Here is a 22,031-nt window from a genome sequence, read left to right as displayed (position 1 = left end):
CCATCACACTCCAAACCAATTTTATGCAGGCAAAATTAAAAAGAAATTTTTAAGAATTTTAATCAAATAGTCATTTCAGCTGCCTGAGGAAACTCACATTTTCCTGAGAAAGATTGCTGGTTGCTCTAAGGCCCTCATCATGGATATGGTTTTGTAGTTCCTGAATCATATGAGGTAAACCACTTGACACAGCACGAAGTAGAGTATACATATTTGCCATGTCTGTAACAGAGATACATGTTTATAGGGTACACTTAGAAACGCTAAAAATTAACACTTAATATAGTATCATAATTTCACATGCAACTTTTTAAAGACTGAAACAAGCCCAGCTGTTTCGAAAAAAGAAAATTAACACACACTGGATCTGCAGCATAACTCCCTAGGTACATTCTCAGGTCACACATTAAAAACGTTTCAAAGTGCATAATTTATATAATAGAATGAGTATTTCACACTTTGAAATTGTCTTTCAATTTCAAAAACAAAAACAAAAACAAAAAACCAAAAGAAAAAAGCAAAGTGTAGGCCTATTAGCAGTCTTTACTGAACCATTGTGAGTACCTCACTCTTCCAATACAGCTTCTTTAGAAGAGATTTTAAGAAGAGAGGCGGGCTAATGTGGAGAAACAGTGTGCCAGTTTATTTTAAACCTTTTAGGCCTCCCTACATCTCCCCTGGCAGCAGCTGTCTAAAATCAGTTTAGATACCTCTTTTTATTTGTCTCCAGTGGTAGCTTGAAATTTTTCTCAGGTGAGAAAAGCTCTAAACAAGCAACTGCCATTTTTATTATACTTTGCCTCCCTGCACCCCCCCAAAAAAAACCCAAACAAAACAGATCCATATTCTGATAAAACTCAAAAAATTCCCTGGAAACTGAACACACCATTATTAGATACAATTTGAGTTTGACTGTGAAAAATAATTTATTTCACATAAGAGATATCATCCATGCAAGAATAAGCATTCTTTCAAAGGTAAGAGGCAAGTAGTCATCAGGAAGCATGGTTTTTCTAGTCAGGCAGGGAATGTAACTACCAGAGCGTCTCTTTCTGTAAAAAGGATTTGGGATGAGAGGTCACAAAAGATTCAGGACAATAAAAAGTGGCTATGAAAAGAAGCCAAAATATTTTATAAGCCTGACCTGTTAAGTGATGATGAAGAAATCTGTTAAGACAGAGCCACTGGTTTACAAATGAAAAAAATAACATAAAATATGAGCAATTCTACAGGACACAGGACTTCAGTGTGTTTTTAAGATGACTAAGACAAGGAGAAAGAAAGACCTTTAGCTGAAAGAAGGGTTGTTAACAGTAAATAGAAGGTTCTGACTAAATACTTGGAAGAATAAAAATTAGCTTCATGCTAAAAGAAAAATGTCATTTACGGTTTAATGGGGATTTCTAGACAAGTAACATTAGTTGAAAATGCTTATGTGCAAAGAAGGTCATTGAAAAAAGATAGGAAATTGCAATGCTAAGTGAATAAACAAAAAATCATTTCAGTCTTTTTGTGATCAGTGAGACTTACCATTTCTTTTCTCTTGTCTGATAATATTGTGACACTCTGCATGTAGAAACTGCAAGTGATCAGCTACCATCCTCTGTTGGCATTCATGAGTCACTTTGCCATATGAGCTGGGATTCAAGTACTTCCGACATCGCATTTCTTCATCTTTTAATCTACCTAAAACCTGCAGACAGGAGTTTAAACTATGAGCTGAAGAAATACTGACAACCAATATAGTGCCAGAATATACAAGAGTGTATGCATATAGAATGGGAAACAAAAAAGAAGCAATAAAGTTACAAAAGAACTTGTGCAGGATGCTGAAAAATTAAATTTATTCTTCTGAATATTACTGAATGAATATAATCTAGTCTAACTAGGCTTGGTCACTACTAGATGTCTACCAGCACTCCATAGTTTTCATCTTGGAATTTCTTGTTCCCTTTAACCTTGTGACCAGCCTGATTTCTCTTACCATACTTCTTATTCCTTCTGAGAAAGTTCTTCACAACACCTAATAAAAAGAGAACTCTAAGAATCACTTTACTATTCCAAGTCCACCTGTTTGTACATAAACATCTGCTAAATAGTTATAGGAGTACATCTGAGCTATTAATAAAAGCTCTTTTTATAACTCAATGCAGGAAATAGTTTTTATCATAAGATAATTCATATAAATACTGAATAAAAGCACTTACACCCTGTGAATATCAAGGGAGTCTAGGGAGAGTAGTGCAGCTGCAGAGTGCTAGTGATAGACAAAACTGCTTTGGGTTTAGTTGAAGTCTTACTCTGTCCCTGAATTTCACCATTTCACCAATGGGTGTGTAACCATTAGCTTAAAAGCAATTTCACAGCCCTCTTCTCAACTCTTCTATCTTGGTAGGTGCACAGTATAGAAACAAGAACTGACTCAGAGTTGTATTAATCTTTGTTTTCTCTAACAAGTTTAGAGAAATTTAACCACAACATAACTTCATACACCACAAAGCAAAATGAAAGACAATCCACCTCAGAATATGTAATTTTTAATAATGTTTTGTAACAATGTTTACCCTACTCCAAACTGAAAGAAAATAAGGAAGTAAAAAGTAATACTGATCAACCCAATACGTTTCATTTTTTGTCTTTTTTTTCACTTTTCATGCCATTGACTCATCATTTATTATGAAATATTTTGATACCGACTGTCTATCCAAGTTTATGTTCAAATTAACCATGTCACTAAAAAGGAGCATTTCAATTGCATGAAAGCATAACATAAAGAACAACTATGAGACCTGTAGAAGACATGGATCATCAATAAAATTATTTTATTTATTGCAAATGTATTGAAAAATCTCTTACCTTCTCCATGTACTGTGAGCAATTTGACTCTTGCAATAAGTTTGAAGCTTCTTGTTTATAATACTCCCCTGTTTCATTCAGAAAAGGACACTCAAAAATTTCCTGATAAAACTAGAAGAGAGAATTTTTTTAAAGGACAAATAATGTACATACCAGACAGACATTCCAAATTAAAAATACATAATCAGAACTGTGTATCTACCTTTAGGGGGAATTTTTTCTTATACTGTTCAACATGAACAAAGGAGTTAATAACCCCATGGATTACTTTCTGGTTTGGGTCTTCTCCACAGCGATCACTGAAATAGACAAAGCAAACATTTATGAGAATGCAGGTATCTGATGTAACTCATCTATAGCCAAATGAAATAAAATTGGATGAAAACATTTTCCAGTAAATTACTCTGCTCAAATTGGCAAAATTGAAAAAGATTAATCTTAAAATAAAAAATGCACTTCTTTCTCTCATATACATTTAAATTGTTGAGACAGTTACTCATCAACTGTTCAGGAGCATTTAAAGGTCATGAAATTTCCAAGTATTTGCTAAGGATGTAAGTATTCCAAATTGCATAGTCTAAGCAAGTAGTTTAAAAGCTACAGTAATTTTCATCTTGTATTTGGAGCCTTTATTATACAGACTACCTTCACACTCTTGCCCCTTTCAAAAAATCCATCCTTTTCACCAGCATCACAACAAGAAGCATGTTGTTTCTTTTCTGAATATATACTATTCAACATTTAGACTTCAAGTGGAAAAAATAACATCCCTGGCCTACAGTCACAATATTGAATCATACATCAGAAAAGGAAAACCTTACATCTTCAAGTTCTTAGCTTCAAATGAAGGAGTTGAAGTGAAGAAAATGTTGTCTTTAGTTCCATTCAGGGGAAAATAGAAGTAATTAAAACGAACATTTTGCATGCTAAAAACAATAGTGTTCAGTCATTTGCAAAGACTGGACATAACAAACCCACAGCAGAGACTTCCTCTTAAGACATGAAAAGCTCTAAAAAAGGATCACTTTTCATAGGTACTTTACAGCTAAGTAAAAAAAAAAAAAATTCTAAGTTGTTAAATAGGACGAAAATATGATTGACAAAAGTATAGTTATGATTAAGCATCAAAGACAAACATTACCATATACCCATCTAGGCTGGGGTGAAATGGAAGAGGAGTAATTTTGTTAATGTCATTTATTTTGGCTTGCAATCAGGAAAAACTCCAGAGGATATCCATGAGCTGTAGAGGTTTACCAGGACAGCCACACCAGCAGTCATTGTATTATGCATACCACACCATCTTCATGTATTTACAAGACTGTTAATTATGGATATTGCTTTCAAGTACTACTGTTTTCTCAGATCTGAAAACTTAAGCTTATGATGGGTGTAAAGAATTAGCTCTCTTAACAGACTATGAACAGTCACTGTATGGTTTATGCAGCTTTATTACCCATTACAAATGAACTGAACTGATGGGTTCCATCACGGATGGTTTGATTTTTTTTCACCCAGGGAACAGGAAGATTTCCTCTGGTTGTGGGAGGTGAACCAATGGAATAAAGCTGTGTTTGTGTACATGTAAAGACACCCTGAATCCTTTCCACCATCTCTCTGCAGGGTCTGATGGCAGAGGCAGCAGCACAGAATCATAGAAGGGAAAAGTGAAACATCTGCAACTCCACTGCAGAGGTCCCAGGAGCATGGAGAGCTGCAGGATGCACACAGGCTGTGAACACAGGCCTAGGCCATGGAGCATAGGGAGCCACAGAACTAAAAGCTGAGCATATTACAAAGGAGGGCTCTGGCAAGAGACAGACATATTACACGCAGGGCTCTGGATCTGGAAAGGACCCTGGACCAGGTACACAAACACAAACAGCATTACTGAAGGAACAGCGCAAGTCCCAGCTTCCCTCTGCTCAGTTCACAGGCCACTTGAAACCAGACACATGTGGGAGGGGAGGGGACAGCAATGGCCAGACCCAGGGGACACAAAGGACAGTGTACATTAGGAAAAAGCTGTATAAGTACAGAAGACATGCCCTACAGAAGCACTGGAAGGAAGGAAACAAGCCTTTGAAGCAGAGGTCAGATGGTACAACTGTAATAAATGAAAACAAACCCAACACAGAACAGGCCTTGCCTGCTCTGGCAGCCACTTCAGGTTTTTATTCACTCCAATGGCCCTTTGCTCCCAGGAATGTGCAGTGCAAATATCAACAAAGTTTGACAGAAGTTTTAAGGATGACTTCCATAAAAGTTGTAGTAGTAAGAACAACTACCACACTAAAATGGAACCCTGCAAAGGCAGAAGTCTATGAAATGTTTATTTTCCTTCTCGGCAGCAGTGAGCAAGCAATGCAGATTCATAAAGCTACAGAGCAGCTACAACACAGGCTGAAGCAGGGATGTCACAGGATATCTTGGGTATAAGGGTGTGATGATGTTTGGAAAGGAATCTGGATAAAAAGATGAAGTGCTAGAAATACAAGTTCCATAATTCAGGTGGTGACAAGCTATTTTTTTACAAAAGAAATGGAGAAAGCTACAAAACACATGCACAAGAAAGTTGTGCTGGTTTGTATTAACTGCATCTTGTTCCTGTCTTCAGGCTCAAGCTAACAGTGGATGTTCAACACATATTGTACAACACATATTGACTACAGCCCCAAGGAAGAACATTTTTAAAATTTCAAGTACAATAATTAAATATGAGGTTCATTACAAGATTCCTTCATTCAAGAAAGTGCTCCGCTGTGTCAGACCAAGGATCTTTCAAGGCAAATTACCTACAGAATTCATTGTGAACTAGATGAACCTGTTCAAAACACTTTCTAAAAAGTTAATTTCCAATAGCTTTGATTTCAAACAAATGGTACAGATAATCTATCAGCTTAGACAGGAATAAGTTCAGTTAGTTAGAAACTGTTACTTTGTTGTCAAATATTTAATTCAGGAAAGAAAAATACAAATAAACTATTTAATTTAGGTTTTCAACGCCTTACAAATTTTTTTCTGACTAAGTGCATGTTCAAGGAACCTCAATCTGCCAAATTACCTCTCTCTCTCAGTTTACCTACATCAGTCCGGTCACCTGAATAATCACTTTAAAAAAACCCCAGTCATCAGGCTACTCCAGAGTTATCCTAAAGAGTAGTAGGAATGCAGAAACTGATGAAACTTACAACTACACACAAGATCTGTAGTAGGTATCAAAATTTCTGTTTATTCATAAATTAAAAGATCCTTTAGAAGTTAAATAAAAATTTTAAATCAAAGTTTTAGAAGTCCCAAGGTCTTTGTCTTCATTTAGAAGTAAAAAAAAAAAAAAATCAGAAATACAATAATAACTTTCCCTCAAACTGCAAAAAATAATTATCCTCATTTCATTCAAGTCAAACACCAAAAATATGAAGTGAAGGAACTGAGCTGAAAAACCCAGAAGCCTTTTCTTCCTGGCAGATAAGCAAGAATTGTTCTGGGTTCCATGCAAAGCAACACAACTTCTCTGGCTTTGGCAAATCTTTGCCCAAGGCCTGGTCCTTAACTTTACTGACAGCACAGAGGCTAAAGGGAGTCAGCATCAGGTGGAGAAAAATGCAAAAGGCATCCTATGGGACCTGGACAATTTTTCTAACTCCTCTCCTATTCCATTAATAAGAAAGGTTGCTGAAACAGAAAGATCACTGCTCTGGGCTTACAGGGCCTCTTTCTACACATGAAAGCCAGAAACACATAGCTACAATGAGGAAAGCTGATAGACCATAATCATCAGATAAGAAGTTACCTTAAAAAAACAAACACAAAAGAATTCTGTCAAAGTCCACAGAGTTTCAAACTTAAAGGAAAAAGTACAATACCCCCACATTATATTAAAGTAAGAAACAATCTAGCACTCACTTTTTTATTTCTCGGAGGAGCATCCGAATAAGGATGGCCTGCAGTGGCTCAATCATTAATTTTCTCCACATATCAAGAGCTAGCTGTCAGGACACAACACAAGTTTACATCAACAAAAACATCAAACTCAGAACAGTATCAAAGATGACAAAACTCTCCATTCAGGATTTTTAAAATTCAGTTGTTACATAACCTCTTCTTTTTCTAGTCAGGCAGTATGTGAATGCTGGTTTCCCAGCCTGCATTCTTCCTAAACATCTAATAGAACTGATTCATTCCTTCATCCACTCCATCAAGTATTCTCAAACACATATAAGGACCCTAAGCAAGTTGGTTATAAGGGCAGATTTTGAGACTACACATAAATATCAGCACAGTAATAGGTAAGTAATAACTTTCCACCCAAAGTCTCTGAATGTGTATAAACACCAGTATTTCTAACAATGATTGTAAAATAACCCTCAGCTGACAAAAGGGAACTTCTCTTGGCCAATTTGTCAGAGGTCACAGTCAAAGATACCGAATCCTTTCATCCAACACACAAAGAATGTCTCCAAACTAAGATGCTTACATCCTAAGCAAAGTCACTGGCAAGCTAACATTTGGCTTCAAATGAAATTCAATTTACATTAGGAATAGGCTACTCTATTTCTAATATATCATTGGAGAAACCAGTCAAGTGGACTCAAATAATTCAAGTTCTTATGGGTGAAGCAGTTGCTCCCAGGATACACCATTTTAAAATACACAATTACAATAGTTCAAATGAGCTTTTACAGTTGAATAAAAGTCAGATTTAAAGCCCAAAAGGGATAACGTGATCCTTTATATACAGAGAATAACTGCAAATAGGAGACCTCTGAAAACATATGCCAGAAAGTAAAAAACTGGGAAAAAATGAAACTGCAAGGTTCAGTAAGGAGAGGGAGTATTGCTTTTAAGAAAGCTTTGACACAACTAATAGGTCATTAGATTTAAAAATTAAACTATCAGTCAGGTGTGTCTCAGCTGAAAGCAGGCACATAGCTATCAGCTGCCAATCTGACCCACTCTGCAAAATAAATCTCCTTTTTAAAGAGCAGACAAATGAAACTGCTCTAGCTGTCACAGCTATTCAGCACCCATGCTGCAACACAAGGTTAAGAAAGTAAACCTGACACAACTGCATCATAAGCAGGCTAAAGGAGAGGCAAAAGTTTGCTTATAAATCCAAAGACACATCATGTTTTGAAACCAAAGTTGTCCAAGGAGTGATTTTCCACTGTCTCTCCTTGCAGAGAGTAGCTGGAGAACAGTTAAGTTTCTGTAAGACAGCAGGAACTAATCCAGTACAGAATGAAAGAAGCCAGCTGAAAGAAGCCAGCTCTGGAGAGAGAGAAGACAGGGAGGAAGGAAAAAAGGAAACAAACTGATACATTTTGTGACTATGAGGTGAAGAGAACCTGAGGTAAGTCTATTCTGCAATGTGAGTTCTAGCATGGTCCTTCTCACATATGAGCTACCAGGGGGAAGCAAAGTCAAGTTGCCCATTGGAATTTTCTTGTCAAATAAACAATAAACTAGACACAGATCAATCCAGCAACCTGATGTATAAGTTCAATGGTATCCTCACCCTTGAGGACAGGGACTGATCTTACTTCTCCAACTAGACTGGCAATATTGAATGTGGCAGCTTTCTCCATTTTCCAGAATCTATTTCTGGGGGGAAAAAACCCAAGAAGGCACATCTGAAGTATCTTCTAGCTCAGGGTTCCCACCGAGCCATTGAAAACTCAAGAGTTTGGAATCAGTAATAGGAGCTCAACTCAGAAAAGCAGTCCCTTTCACCATGCATTTGTAATATCCAGAGGGGAAAAAAGTAATGTCTTGCAAGCACTGGCAGACTATTTTCATTAACTTATCCTGTATGTTTCCTAGTACAGTTACTCAGTATCTGGAACACTTGTGGGGATGAAGACCTGTTTGAAGCTGTGCGTGCACACCTCACACATACACATCTCTTCCCTCATGTACAGAGCTACTGTTACACACCTCTGAAAAACTGAGCAAGAATGGACTTGTATAAGATTACTGAAAAGCTCCCAGAGTTTTATTACCACACAAGAGTGATGTTGAGACAGACACTTCAGAGAGTGCAGTTCTGCTTCTAAAAATACTGGGCATTATTTATGTGACTTCATGCTGAGAATGAAGGGAACTATATATAAAATAAACACGTTTGCCCTTGGGTAGATAAAGGCCAGATCATTTCAATCACCTAAATTGGAATAAACAGTAATTTCTTCCATTCTAGAGTGATGAACAACAAATAATTTGACTTCTGCCAGGGCCCTTGTACAGTCCAAAGAATAAAAGACAGAATCCTACAGGAACCATAATGAAAAAGAAAATGCTTTCAAAACAGACTTGATAAACTTGCCAAGGCCCCTGTAGGTCAAGAAATGGAGCAATTAATTCACAAAAATAGTGCTGCAATTTAATACACGAATGTAGGACTCAAGTCTCCATTACTTTTTAGGACAAAGGAGCAACTGCCATAAACCTAATCCTACACCAGTGGAGAACAGATATTAACTTTACTACCTTGAGATTCTCAAGAAAAGCTTTTATACCTTGTCACATCGAGAAATAGAAGCCTAAAAACCAATGTTTCAAGAGCTTCTGGAAACAAAAGTATACTGCTCCTTCAGCATGTTTTCTAGATGGCAGTATCACTTAAGAATCTGAAGTTTGTTTGCAAAGTGGTTCTACTACCACATTTAAAACCCAAGATTTCCAACAGTTTTTGTAGCTGGTTTTTTTTCCTGCCAGGTCACTCTTATTTTTCTACACGAAAACTGTAATCTCATTTAACAAAAGGAACAGTGCTCACGTCTAAAATATTTCTGTGACATAAAAAAGCAAAAATTTCAAAGGACAAAGCTGAACTCATAGCATTCTGAATACTGTTTATATACAACTCCACTTTCACAGATACCTACCTCTCCAATTTCCATCAAAGGTTCATTCATATCTACCCCTCCATAACCATACTGAAGATCAGCTTCAGTCAATTTGTTCTTCTTAATAAACTGTGTGTTGAGGTACCTATAGAAATAAAGATATTCTAATCAAAACAGACAAATAGAAAAGGCTGTTTAAATTAAGTTCAGAAATGTGGAATGCCTTCCACATCACAAAATATAACTTCCTTTAACCAATGCCAATGCTATTTGTAGAAAAGTGTTACAATACAAATGACACTGAAAGAATTTATATCACAATAAAACAGTAGTGTTGGTAACCGAGAGATCAAAAACGAATCTGAAATATCACGGTCAGCATTTTCTTGCTGACCAACATATTTGTGTAAGAATCTAACCTTTCAACATGCACCACTGAGTTACTCATCCATATATGTGCAAAATTACTCCTAAACTCACAGATTAGTATTAGAGTGATAGTAGTTTATTCTAATGATAGAAAAACACTCTTACTATTAGATATTTTTAAGTTAGAAGTATTTTCTTCTACCTGTACTGTTTATTCTTTTGTGTTTCTCTCAGACTGAAACACAGAAGTACTGCTATTTTAACGGGGCAAATTTTTGTCAGCTATGATCCCTTACTCAGGTCATGGTGACCAGCTAACATCCAGATCACAAATTTTAAAGAACAGAATTTTCAGAAATGATTTCAAGTAGCAGTTATAAAGAAGAAATGCTATAAATGCTATTTTTAACTTCAGTATTTACTACTGTATGCATAGTTTTTATAAAGAACACAAAATGGATTCTGTGCAAGATCATTCCTCTTGACTCTCAGTATTCCCATACAACAAATATTGTAACATTTTTAAACTGAACCATTCTTTTCTTCCCCAGGTAACTGGGAAAAAAATTCTCATATACTTCACAACTACATTTATAATATTTCTTATATTAGAAATTCTTAAATGAGGTAACTGAGACGGCTTTTTAAATTTCTGATCTAACCAGAAGTTTTGAGATGCTCTGTTTCAGACACTGAAAAGAGCCAGATTACTGAGGCATTTTAAGAGATCCAAGCTTCAGAGGCTGCACCAGACCAGGGATGTCTGAACACTCTCGACATGAAGGCAAAAGCCACGCAAAGGAGCAAAGGAGGAACACACTGTGAAACCCTGTGAACTTGAAAGAATTTAGGACACCAAAGAGTCCAAAGAAGGAAAGACTTGTTATAGTGCAGTGATGACAAACTGGACTACAGTGGCCTGAGCTACTTTCAGACTCTTATGCAGTGCTGTAACCCTGTGCTGCCATCAACACCAACCATGAACTGTAAATGCAGGTCTCTCTAGAAGGCTACAGGCCCCCCATGTCATATAGAACCTGTGATGACATCAGGAACACCAGCCTTAAGTGGCTCCTTGGTGGGATTTTCCCATCTTCCCCCATGGGAACAAAGCAAACAGCTGCCAATCTGCTTTTTCTCATTAAACTTGATAAAAAGGAAAGCCCTACACTGCCCTCGCTTACCCCCTCTCTTCCATCAGTATATACCGAAAGTGAACTAAGAGTAGCATGTAAAACTGAAAATTGCTATACCTTGATATGCTGGTATTATTACAAATATTTTAAAGACAAAACGGAACAAAGCAAAAGCTGCACCATGTTTGTTTAGTTTTCAGGATTTTATTATGAACAATTGTAATACTTCTTTCTTTCTTTGTCTTTTTTTCCCTTTAAATGATTTCATTTCAATTTGCTGGATAATAAAACCCTCCCAACCACTTGAAATTGAAGTACACAGACCAGATTTTTTAAAAGTACCTACGAAACCAGTTACAGCACCAAAACACTGGTAAGGCCTAATCTCCAGCATTGTTTTTATCTATTATTTATACCATCAGAACTAACAAAAGTAACAACTGAAGAAATTTCTTGCAGTGCTCCTTCCTTATTCCATCAGTTTTATCACCTTGGTTTAGTCAAGCACATATGGGATTTTACTTTTCAAACTGAATCCAGATTTGTTTTCCTAGAAAAATGTGCCAAGGAGGATGGGTGAAAAAAAACCCAACAAAAAAAAAACCAAAATCAACACTGAAGAAAGAAAACATTTAGCTCATTTCCCAATTATATGATTCACCTTGCATTTTATGAATTTTGCTTAAAAGTGTCTCACATTTGAGTAGTGTTTCAAATATTGCCTATCAGGTTAGAAACAGAGATGCAAGCCTAATTAAATTTTAAGGGAATCTATTTTAAAATAACTTTTAGATTACCACATGTAAACATTAATCAGTTTTCACTGCTGGAAGAATTACACAAATTAGAACCTGGGATACAAGAGAGTCAACTAAATTTGGTACTTTTTCCAGAGCAGGCATGCAATAAGAAAAGAACTCCAACTGATTTATAAAAAGCAGAATATCTTAAAGCTTTGACTCAAACCATGCTGGTTCAACTGCATACTGCAGTACAGTGTCATCCTTGTAGAAGAACTCCTAGGATTATGAGCTTATACACTGCAGGGTTGATTAGCACCAACACATTTGGCACTGCAACATCAAGTAGAATGCATTAATAATGGAAAAACTTTAGGAACCATCTTGGATACTTACCTGTTAAGGCGTTATTCCTTTTCTCTCATGTTATGCTACCATAACTATATTCTCTCCAAAACTGACCTGAGGCATATTCATCTATTGCGCTCTTTAATCAGCACTCTTCAACTTAATCAGCAGATAATTTCAATAATTTCAAAGGTTTAAGAACCCTTTTGCAAAGCTTACCTGTATAAACAGTCCATATAGTCTGCCCCTTTGCTATACTCTTCCCAATATCTGTGATACATAACCAGTACTTGTTCCTCAGCTTCCAGAACTCTCTGTGAAGGGACACACACCCCACATATCAGAATTAGTATGAAAATAGCACACTTACTTAAAAAATTACCATGAGATTATAATTTTGGTATAGCATTTGCATATTCAGAATTGTGGCAACAACCAAAAAGCCAACACATCTTAATACTATCAAGTTTTGGTAAGCCAGCTAGAACACCTGGATTTGCTATATTTTGCATTTAAAAACAGCAATCTCTACTGTATTATTTTCTATTGATCTTTTCAGAAGTACCTGTATGAATAAGCCTGGTTCATATCCTCACACCAGACTACTGGGATAACTCACAGAAAATTACCTCAGTGACACAGATCAGTTTTATGTTCACACAGCCACACGCACTGCATACCGGAAGAATTGACCAACTACTACCATTTAAAACCATTATGCTTTACTGGATAGGCATTTGATAAGATAGGATAGACAAGTCCTTATACTCACCAAGAATCACAGAATAAAAAAAAGTTAACAAAGCACAGATACATATAAGCATAAAAGACATTGAAGCTTTTCAAATCTAGGCCAAAATATTTTGAAATTTAAGCAAATCATCATCTAAAAAGCTACTGAACTTCTCAAAATAGATTCATACTTCAGAGAAGTAAGTTCAACAATTTAAACTATTTATTATGATTTGGGGGGGGGGGGGGGTGTGAGATCCTAGGAATTCAGCTTTAATTCTCTCTGGAGTTTGTAATTTTAAAATCTGGCTCATGCAGCAAAAAAGCCCATGCAAAAAAGGGTAAAAAAATACAAAAGAGAAAAGCTGGGAGACAAAACAGAATTGAGAATGCTTTCCTCTGCTGTATGCACTTTGCAAAGATTTTCCAATGTTATTTCAGAGACAAGTGGTGGATAACCAATTTAAAACCTGGATGTGTGCCTTCCGCTACTTCCCACAGCTTCCACTGCGCTAGCACCTGCTCCATTATCCTAAGTGAGCTCATTCAGCTTGCTAAATAAATGAGGAAGAACTTACTTGGCAGAGTTCTCTGCTAGTTTAGTGAACTGATTTAATCTATCAGAGCACCAGAATTATCCTCTCTGTAACCAGTGGAACTGCACATTAAGACACTCAGCCTATCTTGTCAAATACTCAGGTACCTAAGCATGAAGCCATTTAGCAGCACTATGCAGAATTTCAAATGCTTTACCCACTATAAACACACCAAAGGCACTGATATAACTTATTTAAATCTACTTCACTTTTTACTGGTATAGATGGACACCATTCATCTATCCTATCATGATTCTAATGAAATTTGCTGTCTTAGCTGATGAAATAGAAGTTAACTTCCTGCTACACAGACATACAAATACTGTTGTCATAATTTACCATACTTCCTCTCCTCCCAAGCATTTGTGTTGTTTCCCACATATTTCAGAAGGATTTTGTTCATTTTTTAACAGAGTATACTCGAGTAGACACTTTTCTCTTGAAACAGAAAGCTAATGACAAATTACAGTAAATCTGCAAAATGAAGCTATTTCTCGAACTTGTTTGATTATAAGCATTTAATGCAAAAGAACCTGCTTTTCAAGCCAATGAATATATTGCATAAACCACAACTAATGGCTTAGAAAGAAAACTATTTCTTTTGTGTTGCATATAGACAGGTGTCTATAATACCTGCCTACATTTATGCACATTGTGTGACATATTACATATTTCATATATGCAACTCCGTCATCTGTGATTTAGTCTCATAAAGACCTATAAAAAGGGAAAAGAAAAGGATGGAGAACACCTACACAGATATCAGTAACTGGACAGGTTACCTTGTGCAAATGGCGTACATGATTCTCCAAAAAAATTTTAGTCTCAGTATAAAGTCTCTCTCCAAGAGGTTCGGGATAGGCCACACACAAAGCATAAATGTCTCTGGGCTCAAAGTCAAGGTTTGTATTAAAGCGTGAAAACATATCAACAAAGTTTATGATTTACAGAACCCCTTCTTCTCCACACATGCAGTTTAGGTTCTGGGTTTGGGTTTTTTTTTTTTTTACATTCAAGCAAAAAGGATAAAATGGATAATTTGCTGAAATTAGTGTAAATATTGGCTTCTGCAGAACTCAAGTTTACAGCATCAATATTAAATTTTGAATAATGAATGCTGAGGTAATGTTAGAGCTAAGACCTTGAAACTTCTGACAGCCCCATACTGATGTGGCTTCTACCCTTTATTTGCCATGTATAATATACAATAATCTCAAGGTGAAAAAACAGCTTTGATGCACCATCCTTCTGTATTTGCAGCCAACATGAACTGGAACTCTTCTCATATAATGGAAAGAAGCACTAATTAGGTCAACAACATGATTAGTTAAGTACACAGCAGAGCAAACACACAGTGAAGCCAACATTATGTTTAACCACTAAGCCTAGGTACTTTATAAAGCCAGTTACGGTAGAAATCAATGATTTATTGTATCACTTTAATTAGGGGAAGACACAAGATCTGCTTTTCTCTAGCCTACCCTAAAAAGCACATGCCTGTGTAAAATGAGATAGAAGACAGTTAGTTGAAGTTATCTGCTTAAGCTACAGAACAGTGTCAAGCTCTCATCACACAGCTTGTCCAAACGTATGTTTCATTTTTTATATTGAATTACTACTCAAAACAAAGAAGATTCTGATGCAGGAGAACTAATTAAGAAAAAACCCTTTATCTGGCAACTGGAATCTCAGAGATACCAACCAGAACCTAATTTTGAGTACAGTTATTTCATTCATATAGTTATATCATCTATATTAGAATTCTCCTCAGAACAGCAAAAAGCATTAAATGGAAACCCCAAGAAACAAAATAGGCAACATTTAACTGTTTTGTAACAGTAGTTACCATTGCACTACACCAGCCTGTAATGACCAACATAATATCAAAACAACCTTCAATAGTGAAGAATGAAATATTCTATTAAAGAGATTGTAAAGAATAATTGGTTTTTACACTTTCCCCTCCCCCCAGAATTTTCTCAGTCTAAGGATGGTGAGTAGTCAAATGCATCTTCAGTATAATTCAAGCCACAAGCCTCCTCACCATGCAAAGATATTTCGAGAAATTAAACTCAGAATTAGAAATCTTCGTTAATTTACTCAAAAGCAAAGGGGACATGACTTTTTTCTCTTTAGATCCACAACTACACTACCTGAATCACCAAAATCTACAGATCTCTACTACAAGAGCTTACCACAAATTTAGAGGAAAGAGGCAGTCTTCACCACAGCAGCACAAAAAAATAGCAAAGGCAGTTTTTTTGATGAAAGCAGCAAGTATCTCTGAATTTATCCTGTGAAAAAGTTCCTTAGTTTTAATAATCCTATTTAAGAATGAAAATGGCATCTCTACCCTTTCATGAAAACATGCATCTTCCAAACACGCCTTGCCTTATTCTAGAGAACAATTTTTCTTACAACTGAAGAAAGCTGAATCTAGCATTCTTCCTTGGCATTTGCCACTGTGTCTAGAATCAGCAAATACACAAACTAAGAGGCACTTGAATAGGTACCTCACCCTCCTGTATCAACCAAATACTACTTGCTGGATATCAAGTTTCTCTGGAATTCTACAAAAGAAAAGCTACCATGAGACTGAAATATATCTGACTGTAGCACAACTGTGCATTCTTGCTTAATTTGTACTTGCTTCTTTATCCATTTTAAGTTCAGAATCCAAATTTAAGTACCATATTCAAAATATGGTGACTATCTTAAAAAAAAAATCTCTGAGGTGAAATTAATCACTAATCATCACTGGTATTTTACTCCATAAATTTAAGGCACATTTTCCCTGTGCTGCTGTCCCTCAGAACATCAGCCTTTACTGTTCAATAATTTATCTTTAATGGTGAAAGCCATCTGTTCTTCCAGTTCAGCATGCAGTTTTGCAGGGTGAGAAAGGCCAGAGGAAGTTGAAGCCAAACTGCTGCCTAGGGGCCTTCACTCGGTACTGAGAACAAGGAACATCAAAACCCTTCTGTGACTGAAGTGCTTTGGTAGTTACTATTTGAGGGGCATCACCCAGCAATAGGAAACTGAAGCACTTCCAAACTAAGAAGGAACAACAAAAAAATTACCATTGACCAGAAAATACTATATCCAAGGCTGTAAAAGCTCACAAATATTGTCTTCGGGGTTAAAAAAGCACCTAGTTAAGACTTCTCTAGGAAACCAATGTACAGCTTTGGGAAAATGTCTATTAATCAATCTTCTGTAACAGAACTAAAATTTGTAGAGGATTTCAGAACTCAGGAAGAATCATGACCATACAAACTTTATTTACTCTTCCTTCTTGGCAGTTGTTTTTAAAGACACATGTTTAACTTCACGGTTCCATCACAGAGTCCTTGCAAAACAGTTCATCAGAGAAGGGAAAACAAACTTGGAGAAAAAAAGGTGGAAAGAAAGCAGGTGGCCATGCTGCATACTTTTAAAATAATTCTGTTTGAAGTATAGCTGCCCCTGGGTACTGTTCACCTTATTTGTAACTTATTGGGTGGAAAACCCAAAACAACAACAGGAAGAGCTTAATGTTCTACCTGTCAAAAAAAGTTGTAGGTAAAAGGCAGTTACCAAAGTACACACAAACTACCTACCACTCTCTAACCAAGCCTTAACTTAAAGAGCACTCCTGTGCCTACCCAACAGTTAACAGCAGAGTCTTGAATGGGATACAATGTATTCACAATAACACCTCAAACATAGACAAAACTGTCACTATTTCCCAGAAAATGAAACAAGTTCACACACATTTCTTTCCGCAGAGAGTCTTAAAAGGAAATCTGAAGGTCAAAGGTGGCTAAGGATGACTCACATTTTAAATACAGTGACATACGGCCTTTCAATTGATCTTTTCCAGAAGATTTTTACTCTTACACCATTGTGGTTCCCAGCTCATTGCCATTCTAGCATTTCAAAATGGTAAAATGTTTATTTAAAGATAAGCCATGTTTAATAATAAAATTACATAAGTTACAAAGGAAATACTGTTTTCAAGACAAACAAGTTCTTGGGAACTAAGAACTAACTGGGGCAAAAACTAGTTCTAGAAGCGGAGTATGTGAAGTGCAAGCCTCTCATCCCCAAAATACTGTCAGCTTCCACACTTCACTGGATCTCAGAGGCCTCAAACAGCCCAAGAAAAAGCTTGGAATACACTGATGAAGATGTGATTGATTGCTGTATCTTATCATTTTTTTCCACATCACTGTGTCGACTATACAGTACAAAGATCTGATACCATAATCAATGAAATAATCAGTATGAGTTTTACTGAAACAATTCGAATAATTTGCCACCTTTCTATTGTGCCAATTAAGCACTAAGAAAAATAGAGTTAATAGAACATTTCCTTTAAAATCCCTGTAGAAGCTTAGAAACATTACTCCAATTAAACTGAATTTAATAGAGATTAAACAGTTAACGAAGAATAAGATGACGTACTTTTAAATACCAATTTTGTTTTTGAATATCCTTAATACTTCAGTCTTCTTTATACATAAAACCTGGAAAAAGGTTTTATTTGCAGCTGTACAGAACTACCAGTTCCACCAAGTTGTTGAATACTCATTGAGCAGCTTGTGTTAAAACAGTTTGGTTGCAGGAAGCAAAAGTACTAAACAAGCAACATTCAAGCTGGAAGTTACACAAACTCCTTGGGCCATTCAGCCACAGACAATAAGCCAGAAGGCTCATGCCAGTGCCAAATCAGGCACTAATAGTGCCACTTTCCAAGGAATGTAATTAAGAGATGACAGTGAGTAAGGTCTTAAGAATTACATGCCAAATGATTATTCCAAGATTGCTTCCTAAGTCTGCTATTCATAAGCAATCCTTTTCTGATGTTCAATCAACTGGACTAAATCCCAAAAGAGGATCAACAGCAGACTTCTGTGCAAAGTCTCCACATAAGAAGTTGTAAGCAAAACAGTGTGACAAGAGGAATCAATACAATATCTCATGCAACAATTATTATTTTATATTTAAATCTATTTTAGATGCCCTTGTTTAAATGTTTGACGTTTTAAGCTACAGACCTTAACCACTTGATAAATACTGAATTATGTAAGTCTCAAAACCTGCTTAGAAAGAATGACAGCAGAACAACCTCTTGGCATGTAAGTACCCACATAATTAATTCAAAAAATTTTTAAATTCTAGAGTCACTTGAACTTGACTTCAGTACAAGGTGGTAAGTCATACCCCCAGGAAATGAATTTCAAAGTTTTAAAATGAAAGAGCTCTTAAAGATTATTACACCACAAAAAGCCTCCAGAAGAACTATGAGCTACGTACATGTATGTGTGAACACATACACACACTCAAAACACAGGCACGTGGCAAAGCAATTCTGAGAAATGGTTAACATGTTCAGAATGAGATGAGGCTTTAGAGTCAAGCTCCTGCACAAAGAATAAGTTATGTTGTAAAAATTTATGTATAAGGATCTTCTCAGGCGCTTCTCTTTTCACTCACAAGAATTAATAAATTAATAAGTAAGTCTGAACTATTCTTCCCCCTCATAATTGAACCAAACTGTGTCCAATCCCTGCAGAACAGGTGCAAAGCCTCCTGAAATGCTCCAATTATTCACCACCATGTAATGGCTAATGACTCTATAGACACAGGGCACAGTATAACTGGTTACAAATGTTACACTTGTTTTAAAAGAAGTTAACTGAAACTTAAAGTCTTGTAAAATATTACAGGTCGATTTCACATGTAAAACAAAAAACCTTTCCACTACAACAATGTATGTACAGCTGTGACTTGAACAGCAAAACCATATGAATGCAGAAAGAGTAGTTATTTTCAAACATAGCTTAACTGTCATGAGTAATGAGGCAGTAACAGCAGAGGGAAAGGAAGAAGGCTTTTTAATAAATCTTTGCTGTAGAAATGTCTAGTATGGTAGTTATCAGTACAGTTAGAAATGCAAAGGAGGGAGAAATCTTTAGGCAGAACAACCTCATCATCCCCCACACCTCAAATTTAAAGACGTGCCCTCTCTGTCTTGGGTATTTCACCTGCTACACACAAACACTTAAACATACAAGAAAACCTCATTGTCAGAATAGGAGACACTCAATACCTGTAAGAATAGCTTTAACAAAAGCTAAGTATTAGAGCTACCAAAAGTGACTAAAACTGAGACCAGTTTACTTTTTATTCTATGTGAAAATTATAGTGATTTTCACATAGAATACTTCCCAAATACGCAGAATTTCCCATCCCTTCCAACTTATTCACAGTCCTAATAACAGGTACAGCCTAACAACAAGCTGCTCAAGATTGCTGTTATGTAACACAGGTTTACTCTGTGCTAAACACATCACACAAACACATTAAATCAGATTTTTCACTTAAAGGATACGAGAAGCGATCATTCCACGTTGCTCTTTCAACATAATCCAACATAACAACAGCTTTAATCGTTGTTAGAAGTTTGTTCCATGTTTCATCAAAGTCAACTACTCGTGGTTTCAAGGACATTGTGGGGCTTTAGTGTTAATCTGTAGAAAAATTAAACATGTCAGACAACATTGCACAATCATTAAAAAAATATACGCTTCCTTTGAATTTTTCAATTTCAACTTTGTACACTGTTGCACCACTGTGATAGAGCAACACAAAGAACACCCATCCCGTCCAAAATGAAGCTCACAAACTCCCACTTTTAGTGCTTTGGAATGGAACATAAACGTTGCATGAGTATCCTACAACATAACACCAATTAATCTAACAGCATCCTGCTTTGTGAAGTTCATTATCTCACCAAACTATTTAACAGTGTCACATGAAGAGAACAACTTTACTGTAAATGTTGATTTGTTCACTTTTATTCCAAGACAATCTCAACTGTATCTAAGAAAACCTGGGGTTAGAAAAAACTAAACTATTACCAGAGCATTTGAAATGCCTCTTGTTATTTTGTAGCCTGTGTTCACCTCAGGCTTTCATGAGACATTTTCAGTGTTACATTTGAAAAGTCAAAAAACCCAAAAGGTTTGATCAGGATGTGAAAAAGAAAACACAAGGCAATATGCAGAGCTCGTGCAGCCTACTGCATTATGCAATAGGACAGTGAGATCTTTCAAGTAAGGCTTGGCTTGAAAATACAGAAGCTGTGTTATTAATTTCCCATCCAAAATACTGGAAGAGATTTATTGCAAAAAAACCCAATTCAACATGAAATTATCTAAATAAAACCAGAGGAAAAGGAAGATGATTTAAAAAAGAGACAACTGTGAAGGCCTCTTGTTTCCACTAGTCTCTGTCCTATGCACCTGATCTAGAAAGAATCTGATGTGTGACATTCCATGTACAAAGCAAGTCCAGTTCCTGCTCAGAAACACGACATAGCAAGACTACAATAAAAAGCAGAAAGAATACTTTTACTTCCATTTCAAAGAGATGGACAAGTGACTCTTGTCTTTCTAAATTTTCAAGGTCAGAAGGGAAAGAAAGCTAGTGACAGACTTTAAGGAAAAAATGCAGAACTCTGTAAGGGAAAGAATCAAACATCATGCTAAAAATTATTTAGCAACCAGCTTACTACCTTAAGCACTACCAACTCTTACAGGATATATCACTTCTCAATTTAAGAAAAAAACAATAAAATCACGTGCAACTTTTAGCATGCATACCTGCCCCCTGACTAATTAACCAAGCCCCTCAACTACTGTAAATGTTGTCATATTTGGTTATTAATCCAATCCATATATGTCGGCACGAGCTTACACAAAAAAACCCCCAAAAAACCAAAAAAAAACCCCCAAAACAAAACGAAACAAAACAAAAAAATCAGTGAGAAGTGACAAAGACCCATCAAAGAAAGCAAGCTAAAAACCACATTGATTTATGTTTTACAGAAACATGAATGTCAGCACAGGCAGACAACGGCTCACTTCCAGGAAGGGAGAAGGGAAGTGATAATCTCTTAAAAGTCCCAATATCCCTTTTCTGGAAAACACGAGAGCATTTCCAGCTGACCCCAAGAAGAAATAATCATGGTCCACAAAAGATGTTAAGACTCATAGTAAGTGCTTGTGTTAATGAAGCTGTACTTGTATTATTTTAGAGGTCACTGTCTTGGAAACACACGTGGTACACCCAAGGAGCCTCTCCTTCAAAGACAAGCAAAACTGAGGGGAAGAAGGAAGGGTGAACAAAAAGTACATCCCAATGTCATTAATTAGGAACACCGTGTTCAGGATGACTAAAATCTAATACTATGTAAAGCATCCACGTGGTTATCCAAGTATTCTGGAGTTAAATAGTTTAAGGTAACTGTTATTTGGCATTCTCTTACAACTTTCATGGAAACATGAATTTTAATGTGTTTTAAAGACATTTTAACAAATACGGTGTAACTTCTACTGTAAGACACTGGGCTTTTTGGGG

General features: G+C 36.2%; 1 protein-coding gene across 7 annotated transcripts in view; it reads right to left on the bottom strand.

Annotated features, from left to right (window-relative positions):
• Positions 1-22,031, bottom strand: part of CUL2 (cullin 2) — a 49,619-nt gene that overhangs the window by 15,364 nt on the left and 12,224 nt on the right. For 5 of the 7 annotated variants that reach the window (XM_066314902.1, XM_066314910.1, XM_066314895.1 and 2 more), the window contains exons 2-10: positions 20,002-20,140; positions 14,408-14,510; positions 12,517-12,611; positions 9,744-9,849; positions 6,763-6,845; positions 3,059-3,155; positions 2,857-2,967; positions 1,531-1,693; positions 98-222 (exon numbers count right to left, since the gene is read on the bottom strand). In XM_066314902.1, coding sequence (XP_066170999.1) covers positions 98-222; positions 1,531-1,693; positions 2,857-2,967; positions 3,059-3,155; positions 6,763-6,845; positions 9,744-9,849; positions 12,517-12,611; positions 14,408-14,510; positions 20,002-20,120 — 1,002 coding nt within the window. In that variant the 5' untranslated portion in view covers positions 20,121-20,140. The remainder of the gene's footprint in view (positions 1-97; positions 223-1,530; positions 1,694-2,856; positions 2,968-3,058; positions 3,156-6,762; positions 6,846-9,743; positions 9,850-12,516; positions 12,612-14,407; positions 14,511-20,001; positions 20,141-22,031) is intronic. The other 2 variants (XM_066314927.1, XM_066314937.1) reach the window with 1 other exon arrangement.

This window comes from Sylvia atricapilla, chromosome 1 (genome assembly GCF_009819655.1).
Source record: "Sylvia atricapilla isolate bSylAtr1 chromosome 1, bSylAtr1.pri, whole genome shotgun sequence".
Taxonomy (NCBI): domain Eukaryota; kingdom Metazoa; phylum Chordata; class Aves; order Passeriformes; family Sylviidae; genus Sylvia; species Sylvia atricapilla.
Note: the sequence above shows the minus strand (reverse complement) of the source record. Positions and strands in the feature narration are given on the sequence as shown.